The sequence below is a fragment of the Chanodichthys erythropterus genome, chromosome 12 (genome assembly GCF_024489055.1).
Source record: "Chanodichthys erythropterus isolate Z2021 chromosome 12, ASM2448905v1, whole genome shotgun sequence".
In the NCBI taxonomy this organism is placed as follows: Eukaryota; Metazoa; Chordata; class Actinopteri; order Cypriniformes; family Xenocyprididae; genus Chanodichthys; species Chanodichthys erythropterus.
The window spans coordinates 35,077,512-35,090,866 of record NC_090232.1 but is presented as its reverse complement, the minus strand read 5'-3'; the positions used below and the strand labels follow the sequence as shown (position 1 = coordinate 35,090,866).

The 13,355-nt window shown below is 48.8% G+C and overlaps 1 protein-coding gene across 1 annotated transcript in view; it reads right to left on the bottom strand.

Moving 5' to 3' along the window:
• Nucleotides 1–3,497: 3,497 nt before the first annotated feature.
• Nucleotides 3,498–13,355, bottom strand: part of LOC137031571 (von Willebrand factor A domain-containing protein 7-like) — a 28,069-nt gene continuing 18,211 nt past the window's right edge. Inside the window, exons 13-18 of the mRNA XM_067402604.1 lie at nt 12,849–12,998; nt 12,622–12,714; nt 12,267–12,535; nt 5,463–5,596; nt 5,191–5,350; nt 3,498–4,821 (exon numbers count right to left, since the gene is read on the bottom strand). Of these exons, the coding sequence (XP_067258705.1) occupies nt 4,450–4,821; nt 5,191–5,350; nt 5,463–5,596; nt 12,267–12,535; nt 12,622–12,714; nt 12,849–12,998 (1,178 nt within the window). The 3' untranslated portion in view covers nt 3,498–4,449. The remainder of the gene's footprint in view (nt 4,822–5,190; nt 5,351–5,462; nt 5,597–12,266; nt 12,536–12,621; nt 12,715–12,848; nt 12,999–13,355) is intronic.

The following is a 13,355-nucleotide window of genomic DNA, read 5'->3' as shown; positions in this document are numbered from 1 at the left end:
AGTGCGATTCAACAAGCTTTTTATTTCAAAAACATTTGGCATAAATTTACTTCCATACACAACCTTCTTACCTTCCAAAACACATTCCATTTACTTCTCCCCACCTTCCAGTTCAGGGACCTGTATCCCTAAACCCACCTCAACCTTCACTTAAACATTCTCAATATCCAAAACAACCTAATCAGTTTTCCTCTTCTTCTGTCAGGAAATGAACACAGAGAGAGGATCCAAGTGCAAGTAAAACAGGATTTATTGACAGAATACGCTGTACAATAACTTCACTCCAAAAAAGGACAGTTGTTGCAGTCACAAAGACGAGCTGACGCCGTGATGTGTAGAAACAGATGAATCGGGTGACGCAGGGCTGCAATGGGTATCAGAAGCCAAGGAATAATCCAACCCAGACGCGGGCACAAGACGAAGGTCCAGAACCCCAGGATAACAGGAGGTGAAACACAGAGACACGACAGCGGGACAGCCTGCAACGAACTGACAAAGACACCATGTAGACACACACATTAAGTAGCAAACACTGAACAAGACACGGCTGGCAGCACATCACAATCAGACAGGTGGGTGACGCCCACACAATCACTCACTCAGTGCAACACACACCACAACCACACGAGGGCGAGTAAGTGAACCCATGAACTGTGACAGTACCCCCTCTCCTACGAGCGCCTCCCTGGCGGTCCCAGGAGAGCCTACCTGTTGACGATAGTCATCAATAAGAGAGTGATCCAGGATGTCCCTGGCAGGAACCCAACTCCTCTCCTCCGGACCATAACCTTCCCAGTCCACCAAGTACTGGAATCCGCGTCCCCTTCGCCTAGCGTCCAAAATACGACGAACCAAATAAGTAGGTTCCCCATCTACGAGTCGCGGCGGGGGAGGAACCGGGACTGGCGGATTAATGTTAGAATGAAAAACGGGTTTAATTTTGGAAACGTGAAAGACGGAATGAATTTTGCTGTATGCTGGTGGTAATTTGAGGCGGACAGGCTAAGAATCTTGGTGACCGTGAACGGGCCAATGAATTTGGGTGCTAATTTGTTACTCACGGAGCGGAGCGGAATGTTCTTAGAAGAAAGCCACACTTTTTGTCCAACGACGTATACGGGAGGTTCAGCCAGTGGCGATCGGCCTGTGCCTTGGTGCGCGCCCCCACCTGAAGAAGAGTCTCTCATGCTCGTCTCCACATGTGACTAAACCTCTGGACGAAGGCGTGAGCGGAGGGGACCGCGACTTCGGATTCCAGACTGGGAAAGGCAGGTGGCTGGTAACCTAAACTACACTGAAAAGGCGACAGGCCCATAGCCGACACTGGCAACGAATTGTGCACGAACTCCACCCAAGGAAGTTGCTGACTCCAGGAGGAAGGATTCTGAGCAACCCGACATCGCAACATTCTCTCCAAATCCTGGTTGGCTCTCTCAGCTTGCCCGTTCGTGCAACCGAAAAACAGAGCCCACCGAGCCTGCCTAGAGTTAAGTCGTTTAGCGGATCTAATATACTCAAGGTTCTTATGATCAGTCCAGACGATGAAAGGTACCCCTGAACCCTCCAACCAGTGACGCCACTCTTCAAAAGCTAATTTGACCGCCAGCAGCTCCCTGTTGCCAATGTCGTAATTATGTTCGGTTAAACAATGTTAAAAAAATGCGCAAGGATGCATCTTATCGTCCGCTGCGGAGTGCTGGGATAGAACTGCACCTACCCCCATCTCTGACGCATCAACCTCCACCACAAACTGACGTGAAGGATCAGGGGCGACAAGAATGGGAGCTGAAATGAAGCGGCTTTTGAGTTTGGTGAATGCAGCCTCAGCTGCATCAGACCACCTGAACGTCGTTGCAGGGGAGGTTAAGGCGGTCAGAGGAGCGGTTAGTTGGCTGAAGTTGCGAATAAAACGCAGGTAAAAATTGGCAAAGCCCAGAAACCTCTGCAGGGCCTTGCGGGAATCTGGAATTGGCCAATCCACCACAACCTTATCCATGTCAGGATCCATGCGCACCCCCTCGGACGACACGATGTACCCCAAAAATGGAACGGACTGTGCATGAAAAACGCACTTCTCTGCCTTGACAAAAAGCCCATTCTCTAACAGCCTTTGGAGCACTCGCCTGACGTGTTGCACGTGTTCCTGGAGAGAAGAAGAAAAAAATTCAATATGTCGTCCAGGTAGACATATATGAACTGATCGACCATATCTCTCAACACGTCATTGACGAGTCCTTGGAAGACAGTGGGCGAGTTGGAAAGGCCGAACGGCATAACCAAGTATTCAAAGTGCCCTCTAGGGGTGTTAAAAGCCGTCTTCCATTCATCCCCCTCCCTGATGCGGACCAAATGATAAGCGTTGCGCAGGTCCAACTTCATGAACAGAGACGCGCCCTGCAGATGCTCAAAGGCAGAAGACATCAACGGCAAAGGATAAGTATTCTTTACCGTGATGTTGTTCAGTCCTCTGTAATCAATGCACGGCCGCAGAGACCCATCCTTCTTACCCACGAAAAAAACACCTGCCCCCGCGGGAGATGAAGAAGGGCGGATGATCCCAGCTGCCAGAGAATCAGAAATATATTTCTCCATGACCTCCCTTTCAGGATTAGAAAGTGAATATAACTTGCCTTTGGGCGGAGAAGACCCTGGAACTAAATTTATAGCACAGTCATAGGGACGATGCGGAGGAAGAGAAGCAGCCCGGGACTTACTGAACACTTCCTTCAGGTCATGATACTCCTTGGGCACGTTTGACAGGTTCACTGACTCCTCCTGCAACACAGAACGAGACACAGACGAACAAGCAGACAACAAACAAGACGCATGACAGTGTTGTCCCCAAATGAACCAAAAACTTATGTGGAATATTTTTTCTTTTCATGTGCCATCAACGTGTGCAGTAGAGGGTTAATGGGGAAAAATATCATGCTGGATATCTATACTTATATGGACTGGGTAATGTATAATGCGGGAAAAGATGCCACATCTTTTGATGGAAATGAAAATGATCAACCTACACAGGACTGAATTCAAAGACACCCCGAGTTTGTATGCCCTCCCCCCTCCCCTCCTGCAGGTGAGGATGGCACAGTCATGGTCAATGATAAGAGGGTGGATCTAGGGCAGAACAACTTGATTAGTGAAACGTCACATTCTGGCTCCAATAATGAAAGTCAAGCCTTACCAAAATCTTTGAGTAAAACATTGCAGAAAATTACTGAGTGTCTTGAGTGTGGAAGGGTCCTCAGCAACACATCTGCTTTGGAGAATGTAAAAGTCCATGCAGAAGAGAAACGGTATCAGTGTGGGAAGAGTTTTGTGTACCACTTTACCCTTACCAAACATCAGCTTATTCACTCTGGAGAAAGGCCTTTTCCTTGTAACACCTCAAATTGAAAATGAGTTCATTTGCTTTTTTTTAATTGTATGAGGGTCACATATTACTGTTTGCAAAAAAAAAATTTGAGTCCTAAAAATTGATAATCTATTAAAAATGATCATTTGCTCCACAGTTTGTCTTGAAATGGTGTCACATTTATTTAATTCATTTGAGTGTACTTTGATGCAGACAAGAAAGAAAACTTGCAAATCACATCAACCGTGGTGGTGTAATGTTATATAAAACAATGACTGTCCAAAACACCATTTACAAACGTCAAGACTGAAATAAGTAAAAATAACTGACATTAATTGCAAGTAAGACACAAAACAAGATTAAATTACTAGCTATCAGCGTCACTTTAAAATACATTGTGAAAAACTGTGAAAATATCTTTTCATTTTAGGCAATTATAACACGCACACGTTGAACTGTGTAGCCTGCTTAAAAAAGACTCAAAGCCGTATGCGAGTACAACTCATATTAGAGTTACGGGTTTATGTAAAGTGGTCAACAGCTCTGCTATGCATTATAACATATGAATAACTCGTTGAGATTTAGATTACGTTAATTTGTAAAATTATACTGATATTCACTATATTGGTAACATGGTTACACAAAATAAACTAAAATAGACATTTTCCTCTTATATTTGGACATAAATATTGTAAATTAAAAAACAATAATTTTTACATTTCTTTGCAACATCCATTTGTATTTTAGTCATATAAATATTTCAACTAGTATTAAATATGACAATCATAATTGACAAAATAAATTACATCAGAGTTAATACAAATACATGATTCCTGATTTACAGTTCTAAGATCAGGTCACATAAAACTTTAATTTAACTTTGAGGTTTGTAGGTTCTGAATCAGCAGCATGGTTCTTCATTAGTAGTCCTGCATAGGTGGAAATACCGATAATGAAATGTTTGGGATGAAATGCTTTGCTTTACACAATCTCACAGCTCTGAGAAAGCTTTATAAATATATTATTTATAGAAGGATGGGATGAGAGCGATGATAGCATGATTGTGTATTTGGTTGATGAACTCAATATTATTACAGAGTAAAGGATTCACGTAGAAAACCGTATAAAAGCAGAGATGCCCACAGAGGGAGGGACATGAGGCGAGAGCCTGCACTAGACTTCATGGTGTAACTGCATCTGCCCACGTTCCCGACCTTGTCAACTGCGGACAAAGTCACGGAAGTTGAACAACATGAGGCCTCATATAGACCCATCACACCGTCTTCCACTATCTTCTGGGTAAAGTTTCCACTGCCTTGCTGGATGGAAATTCTCTCAATGCCTGTGCCATTATTGTCTGTGATGTTGACAGACAATTCCCAGTTTGATGAGCTGCAAGATGAGGAGTAGCAAGTGCCCTGTACATCGACAATTTCACATTTTGGAGGTGTCAAGTCAGTCACCTGAACAGACATTAAAGGATGAGTTAAAACAACAGCTTACTGATGAATAATGTGGCATATGCATGATATTATAGAATATTATAATATATATTTACATTTGATCAATTTAATGCTTTCTTGCTAAAATAATTAATTTCTCTAAAAAAAAAAATTTTACTGACTGCAAACTTTTGAACATTATATTAAATATAGGTCAACAAAAATTTGAGCTGACTGGCTGAAAGACCACACGAAAAAAGTTTAATTTAGTGTTGAGTCGCCATTACTGCAAAATCAAAACCCATGACTGAAATGACTCATGTGGCGTGTGGTTTGTTGAAAAATAACATTTCATATAGAAATAGTCTGTCTGAACGCATGTGAGGTTACCTTGGAGAGAACAGAAAGTCGAAGGACAGCATAGTTAGAATCACTTCCTCCAGGACCCTTTGCCTCGATGGTTAGCGTAACATCTGTGCCTGAGACCGTATCAGCAGGAGGAGTGAGAGACACTGTCCCTTGAGCATTGCCGCCGCTCACGAGACTGAGCCTGTGATGACAAAGAAACAGAACTGTGGCACAGAGTTTTGTTCTTGACAAGAAAAGCTATAAAAGCCTGTACGTTAGTAATCACTGAGTGATTTGAGAAGTGTAGAAATTACGTTGATGAATGCGTCATAGGGATGTTTTTGTCATTCCTTGCACGAATTGTGTAGGCACCGCTTGGTCCACTGGTTGTAACTGTAAAATTTAGTTTAAATTCTTCTCCTGGCAACATGGAGCTGTCTGCCTTTGCCTGTAGATGGAGAGGTAAATAAAAAAAAGACATTCAATTCCAGAAAATAGCATAAAATAGCAAGTTAGCATGTTGCTAAGCTAACAACACAAAGCCGACTTTTTTTTACTTAGAGTCGGCATGAAACACAAGTTGCGATAGTCTGTTCCCATTCAGTCGGTCACGTTCGACGTACGTCGGACAGACCGACGAATAGGAATCTCGCTAGAGAGGCCAATCTACTTCGAGTGTAACTAAACGAGCCAATGCACATTGGCATGCAATCATATGCATCAGCTGCTCGCCTCGCAGCGCGGGTATATAATGAGCAGCAGGTGCGTTGCATCTTCAGCTTTTCGCTTCGGAGCCGAACGGTGTTTGTTCCTGTTCTCTGCAAGCGAGTGTCTGCTAGAAGACGAGTCAAGCTTTTGGTTGAACTTCTCTTTTTTTCCGAGTGCGGGCGAACAGCACAGCAGCGGGGTCGACGTCCTCTCTTTTTCTGTTTCGTTTGCCGTTTTTGAGCAAATAGCTGTTTGACAGCGTCAGAAGGCTGTTCTCACGGCCGGTACGGTGCGCTTTTGAGCGCTGAAAAGCCGTTTTTACGGCTGGTAAGAGTGAGCGCCTTCAAAGAGAGAGAAAGCACATGACAGGCTGCACACAATCCCTGTCTGTGTTGCGGTGGCCGTTCCCCTGCGTGCTTCAGCACTTCTAAAAGAGTAAAGTCCCTGAAAGAGCTTACACAAGTAGATTCGCGTCTTTTTAAAGACGACATCTTACTTGTGTTTCTGGATGCGATCGTTCCTGTCCTCACTGACGGCCACGATCACAGTTTCGCATGTCTGGGCGCGTGCTGAAATTATGTTCGTGGGTGTTCATGTTTTCATATGAGAACATGATCACGTCGACACGCCGGTCGTGACTCTTCTTTCTCCGGGAAGCTTGAGTCCCCTCTGTTGTTGGCCAGCTGCCGCTTGTGTGTAAAAGCACAGCCGCGGCTCTGCCCGACACTCTGGGAGACCGCGGAGATCAGCGAGAGCAAACCTCTCGCTCCTCTGCGTGTCGTGTGCCGTCGAGCTGCCGGGCTGCAGCGCGGGTTGTCACGGCAACCCAGCGCTCGCTCGGCGCTCTAGATGCGCGGTTCCCTTGCGTAATCTCCATTGTAGCGCCCTCTCTGGTGCACCAGAAGAGGTCTACTTTGCTGATATGGCTTGGGTGACATGAGGTTGAGGGGTTCCTTCGGGGAACCAACCCCCTAGGGCCCCTCCCTCTCTAGCGCATTGCAAGCTGTGCAGTTTCTGGATTGGATTGCTGGTCCTTTTCATAGGGGAACCTAGCATTTCATTCAGAGCTCCAGCTGAGGGACAGACGTCGATTGCAGCATCGGAGAGAGTGCTGTTATGCTCTGGAAATGAGGGTGACGCTGCCCACTGTAATGGTGTGTGCTTATGCTGACTCAGATTCAGAGTTTACAGCCATGCTTTCCTGGGTCTTCCAGGTGTGCATGGAAAACTTGGCAGTATGGGGGTATATTGGTGCCATAAATATGGAATGCCAAAGGTGCCAATCTGCATAAGTTTTTCCTCTCTCACTACCCTCTTGGATGGGGTGGCTGTACACAGACCACACCCACCCTGCATGTGAGGCCAAGGCACTCTTTTTGCATGAGGGTAGTTCTGTGCTGGGGTTGAGCTGCGCTTGTTGACTAACCGTGATCAAAGTCACGGTGCAGGCCCTCAGCCAGACGATGTCCACCTCCGTGGTCCAGAAGTGCCCCCTGGCTTACCTTGTGAGGTGTGAGAGGTTGTCAAGCTAAATGCTTTCTCAATGCTCCCATCTTACGAGGTGGCCTTTCGGTGACACTGTCGAGGACTGAGCCCAGCGGTTCTCCTCAGTTAGTAGCGGATAGGGGAGCTTCCCATGACAAACCATTGAGTTCCTCTTGGGCCGCCCCTCAGTCTGCTCGTCGCCAAGGGTGTCGTCCCCTGCAAGAAACTCCGGCCCAGCAGGCTCTGCTGTATCCATTGCGGGGAGATGACGCCTCCCGTCTCTGCAGCTGTTTAACTGGCTGGTGAGAATCACCCCTGAGACGGGCGACCCAGAGATGGGTGGGGCTGCTCTTCCACCCCTGGAGGAGGGCCAGGTGGTAAATCCTTTATTGGGTTTGTTTCTGTTCCGCCACTGACCCAAGAGGCAGCGGTACCCAAATTTTAAAGAGCAGTTCCTCCATTTCCAGGTCTGAAGAGGGTTTGGAGAGCGGTGGGAGGAGAAAAACCTCACCACTCTCATCCCCCTCTTCTGTCGCCAGCGGACAGCAGCGAGCAGCGGGCAGCCAAAGCCTCGACTGCTCCCTCTGTCCATCCGTGGAGCCAGGTAAGTGTTGCCTAGCACACTGTACGCCGCTTCGGGCCGCCTCACAAAGAGAGCCCCCCGAGCCGTGTCCCTGTGTTCCACCTCGCTGCCCTGCTGCGGGTACACCGGTGGTCCCTTTGGTCCTGCTTGTACGGTCTCTGCGAGCCGGGTTAGCACTCCCCAGTCCGTCTCGCTGGCTCCTTCGGACCATCAGGGTCGGCTTTGCGATTCAGTTCGCCCGGCTCCCCCCCCCAAGTTCAGGGACGTCCTCTTCACTACAGTGAAAGATGCCGATGCCCCTGTCCTGCGTGCGGAGATCGCAGTCCTACTGGCGAAGGACGCTATAGAGCCGGTCCCTCCAGCCGATTTGAGGTCGGGGTTCTACAGCCCCTACTTCATTGTACCCAGGAAAAGCGGCGGGTTACGACCGATCTTGGACCTGCGAGTTTTGAATCGGAGCCTCCACAAGCTACCATTCAAAATGCTCACGCAGAAACGCATTTTCGAGTGCATCCGTCCCCGAGATTGGTTTGCAGCGATTGACCTGAAGGACGCGTACTTCCATGTTTCAATTCTTCCGCGACACAGGCCATTCCTGAGATTCGCGTTCGAAGGTCGAGCATATCAGTACAGAGTCCTACCCTTCGGGCTGGCCCTGTCTCCCCGCGTCTTCACGAAAGTCGTGGAGGGAGCCCTTGTTCCCATGAGAGAACGGGGTGTTCGCATTCTCAACTATCTCGACGACTGGCTCATTCTAGCACAGTCCCGGGATCAGTTGTGCAAACACAGGGATTTGGTGCTCAGACACCTCAGCCAGTTGGGGCTTCAGGTCAACTGGGAAAAGAGCAAACTCGCCCCGGTGCAGAGGATCTCTTTTCTCGGTATGGAGTTGGATTCGGTCGAGCAGATAGCACGCCTCACAGAGGAACGTGCTCGGTCAGTGTTGAACTGCCTGAATACATTCAATGGCAGGACAGCGGTCCCACTGAAGTTCTTTCAGAGGCTCCTGGGGCATATGGCGGCTGCTGCGGCTGTAACACCGCTCGGTCTGCTTCATATGAGACCGCTTCAGCACTGGCTTCACGGCCGAGTCCCGAGATGGGCGTGGCAGCGCGGCACATTCCGGGTGCCAATCACTCAGGAGTGCCGCCGAACCTTCAGTCCGTGGTCGGACCCCTTGTTTCTTCGGGCAGGAGTGCCCCTAGAACAGGTGTCCCGGCATGCTGTGGTGTTCACAGATGCTTCTGCCACCGGCTGGGGTGCCACGTAATACGGGCATGCAGTCTCAGGGGTTTGGACGGGACCCCATCTGCATTGGCACATCAATTGCCTCGAGTTGCTGGCAGTACGCCTTGCTCTGAGCCGCCTCAAAGGCCTGCTTCAGGGCAAGCATGTACTGGTCCGTATGGACAACACTGCGACCGTTGCGTACATCAACCGTCAAGGTGGTCTACGCTCCCGTCGCATGTCACAACTCGCCCGCCATCTCCTCCTGTGGAGTCGGAAGCATCTGAGGTCGCTTCGCGCCATTCATGTCTCCGGTGTGCTCAACCGTGTGGCCGACGAGCTATCATGAGCTGCGCTGCCAGGAGAGTGGTGACTCCACCCCCAGGTGGTTCAGCTGATCTGGAGAGAATTCGGAAAGGCTCAGGTAGACCTGTTTGCCTCACCAGAAACCTCCCACTGCCAGTTGTTTTACTCTCTGACCGAGGGGACACTCGGGACAGATGCACTGGCTCACAGCTGGCCCCGGGGCCTGCGCAAATATGCGTTTCCCCCAGTGAGCCTACTTGCACAGACCCTGTGCAAAGTCAGGGAGGACGAGGAGCAGGTCTTGTTAGTTGCGCCTTACTGGCCCAACCGGACCTGGTTCCCAGAACTCTCACTCCTCGCGACAGCCCCTCCCTGGCCCATCCCTCTGAGGAAAGACCTTCTTTCTCAGAGACTGGGCACTCTTTGGCACCCGCGTCCAGACCTCTGGAAACTCCATGTCTGGTCCCTTGGACGGGATGCGGAGGTTCTAGGTGACTTACCCCCTGAGGTACTTAACACCATCACTTCGGCACGTGCACTGTCTACGAGACGTGCTTACGCCTCAAGTGGAACCTGTTCGTCGAGTGGTGCCCTTCTCGCCGGGAAGACCCCCGAAGATGCTCGATCTGAGTCGTGCTTTCCTTCTTGCAGTAGGGTTGGAGCGTAGGCTGTCCCCCCTCCACCCTCAAAAGTCCATACTGCTGCTATATCCGCTTACCACGACCACTTAGATGGCAAATCTGTTGGTCAGCACGTCCTGGTCATCAGGTTCCTTAGGGGGCGAGACGGTTAAATCCTTCTCGTCCCCCTCTCCATACCCTCTTGGGACCTCACTCTGGTGCTGAGAGCACTTCAGATTGCTCCCTTTGAGCCTTTGCTGTCAGCAGACTTAAAGATTCTGTCTATGAAGACTTTGCTGCTGGTGGCATTGGACTCCATCAAGAGGGTAGGGGACCTGCAGTCATTTTCGGTCGACGAATCGTGCCTGGAGTTCGGGCCGGGTGATAGCCACGTGGTACTAAGACCCCGGCCTGGCTATGTGCCCAAGGTTCCTACCACTCCCTTCAGGGACCAGGTGGTGAGCCTGCAAGCGCTGCCCTCGGAGGAGGCAGACCCAGCCCTGGCTTTACTCTGTCCAGTCCGCGCTTTGCGACTGTACATAGACAGAACCTAAAGCCTCAGGACCTCAGACCAGCTCTTGTCTGTTATGGAGGCCAGCAGAAGGGAAAGGCTGTCTCCAAGCAGAGGATGGCCCACTGGATAGTGGATGCCATCGCCCTGGCTTACCAAGCTCAGGGTGTGCCCTGCCCGCTCAGGTTGCATGCTCACTCCACGAGAGGTGTCGCATCCTCCTGGGCGCTGGCTCGTGGCGCCTCGCTGACAGACATTTGTAGAGCTGCGGGCTGGGCGACACCTAACACGTTCGCTAGATACTATAGCCTTCGTGTCGAGCCGGTCTCCTCCCATGTTCTCGCCACAGGTCAGAGGCACGGAGAGGCCCCGGCTTAGTGTCGGCTTGCTGCGCTACATGCGCTTCTTTTCTCCAGAGAGTCCCTACAAGGCAGACCCTGTCGAGTCCTCCAATATCCCTTCGGCAGCCGACGTGGCGGAGCGTCTGGCGCCAGGCCTATACTCCGTTGTATCCTTGAGAACCGGGTTTAGGCTGGGTTCCATATGTGTGACCCTACGGGGATCCCATATGGTTGGTTCCACGGTTGCTCCTAAACGAAGCCCGTGTCTTTCCCTCTGGGAGAACCTACCCTTCATCGGGTTGGAGTCACCCCAGCTCTTCCATATGTAGCACAGCCCTACAGGGTTAGTCCATATGTACTTCTCCACATAACTCCTTCGGGGAAGGATGTGGCTTCCGCAGCGTTCCTTTCCCAGCGAAGGGTACGCTTTCCCAGCGTTATCCAATAGTCTCACTGAATGGGTTTTGGGGAACAGCAGTGATCGACTCTCTCTGTGTTAGCCCTGTCCCACCATCCTCAGGCAAGGGGGTTCAGGTGGCTTGCAACAGAGCGCTGGAAGGGGGCAGCTCCTGTGGCGCTTTGGTAGGGATTCCTATTCGTCGGTCTGTCCGACGTACGCCGAAACGTGACCGACTGAATGGGAACGTCTCGGTTACAAAGGTAACCCTCGTTCCCTGAAGGAGGGAACGGAGACGTACGTCCCGTCGCCACAGTCGCTGTACCCCGCTGATGCTGCCGCCTATCCGGTTCGGCTCCTCAGCGAAAACCTGAAGATGCAACGCACCTGCTGCTCATTATATACCCGCGCTGCGAGGCGAGCAGCTGATGCATATGATTGCATGCCAATGTGCATTGGCTCGTTTAGTTACACTCGAAGTAGATTGGCCTCTCTAGCGAGATTCCTATTCGTCGGTCTGTCCGACGTACGTCTCCGTTCCCTCCTTCAGGGAACGAGGGTTACCTTTGTAACCGAGACGTTCTTCTGTATTGTGAAGAGTGAAACGGCTTTGCGAGCAAGAAAAAAAAATGTACGGTGGGACTTAAAATCCATGGAAAATTATAAGTGAATGCAACCCAGTGTTTTCCCCTCATCCACTATTGATTTATTGTAGCCCATTTATTTTTTCACTGAACTTGGTGCAATGCATTCTGGGCATGTCATGCCATTCTCTGTGAAAAATATATGCAATAATTCTTTGAAATCTGGAGGAAAAGTCTTATCTTATGAGGCAGATACCATGTCTACCTTTTAGTACAGCTCACTAAGTTTTGGAACAGAGTGAATGTCATAATGGATCAAATAACTTTTTGAAAATAAGTGTTTATGCAGTTTGTACCTTGACAGTGACTTTGGACTGAGACATCAGTGTGGTGGTCTGCCTCTGGAACAGGCTGGAGAAGGTCTTGTCTTTTCCTTTCAGCAATATCACAAACTCTCCTTCTGGCACATCTTTCACAGTAACTAGGAAATCTCCACCAGCCATTTTCTCTATGGATCCATTAGACACCTTGACCCCAGACACCTCCACGAGAGCGACCTCATGCACCTCTAGAGCCTCTGGACCTTTCTCTCCAGTCAGTGTTAGTAGCAGCTTAGCCGGTGAGCCTGAATAAAGAGCAAACAATCTTTTAACACCTCCATTCAAATACTTTTATAAGAATCGATTAGTTAAACACAACAGCAGTTCAAACCTGCTGACGGCCGCCCATCAATAACAGCATATCCAGGATGGGGTCCTTTGAATTCCTCCACAAAGTTGTAGATGAATGTAATTGCACTCTGACCTGAAAAATGCACGTTCTTTTAAATTTAAATCAATTTCTTTACTGTCTACATTACAAAGGTCTAAAGACAGGTTGGAAAAGACTTTAGTCTTTTGTCTTGCATTGGTTAATTAAATATGTACATAATGTCTCACCAATCACTTTTATGGTGTAGGGCCGAGTTGTCGTCATTTCAATAAACCACAGGCCTATCTCAGTTTCATTTAATTGGATTCGTTGCAGGTTTCCTACTGACTGAATTGTTCCCAGAGGTCCGGTGGCAACAGTGTTAGATTGAGACACACCTGGAAGCAAGTGCATACCATTTGATAATAGTGGAGAAACTTACTTTAATATCTTATATTGAAGTTGTTCATAATAACAATCAAGAATCAACCAAATGAGTATAGTACAATATAATATAATCAAAACTTAGTTTTATATGTTTAATTTAGTGTTTATTTCTATTTTATTTCCAAAAACATATTTTGACGGCTTGCCTTAACAGCTATTGGAGCCTGTAAATTGTAAAATAAATGTATAATCTAAAGGGGCTCGTACACCGGACGCGAAGCTCAGCGCCGCGACACGTCTTTAAAATTCGAACGCATTGTTTTCTATTGTTTTCCGAGGCACCGAATGGCGCCACTGGTGTGCGTACA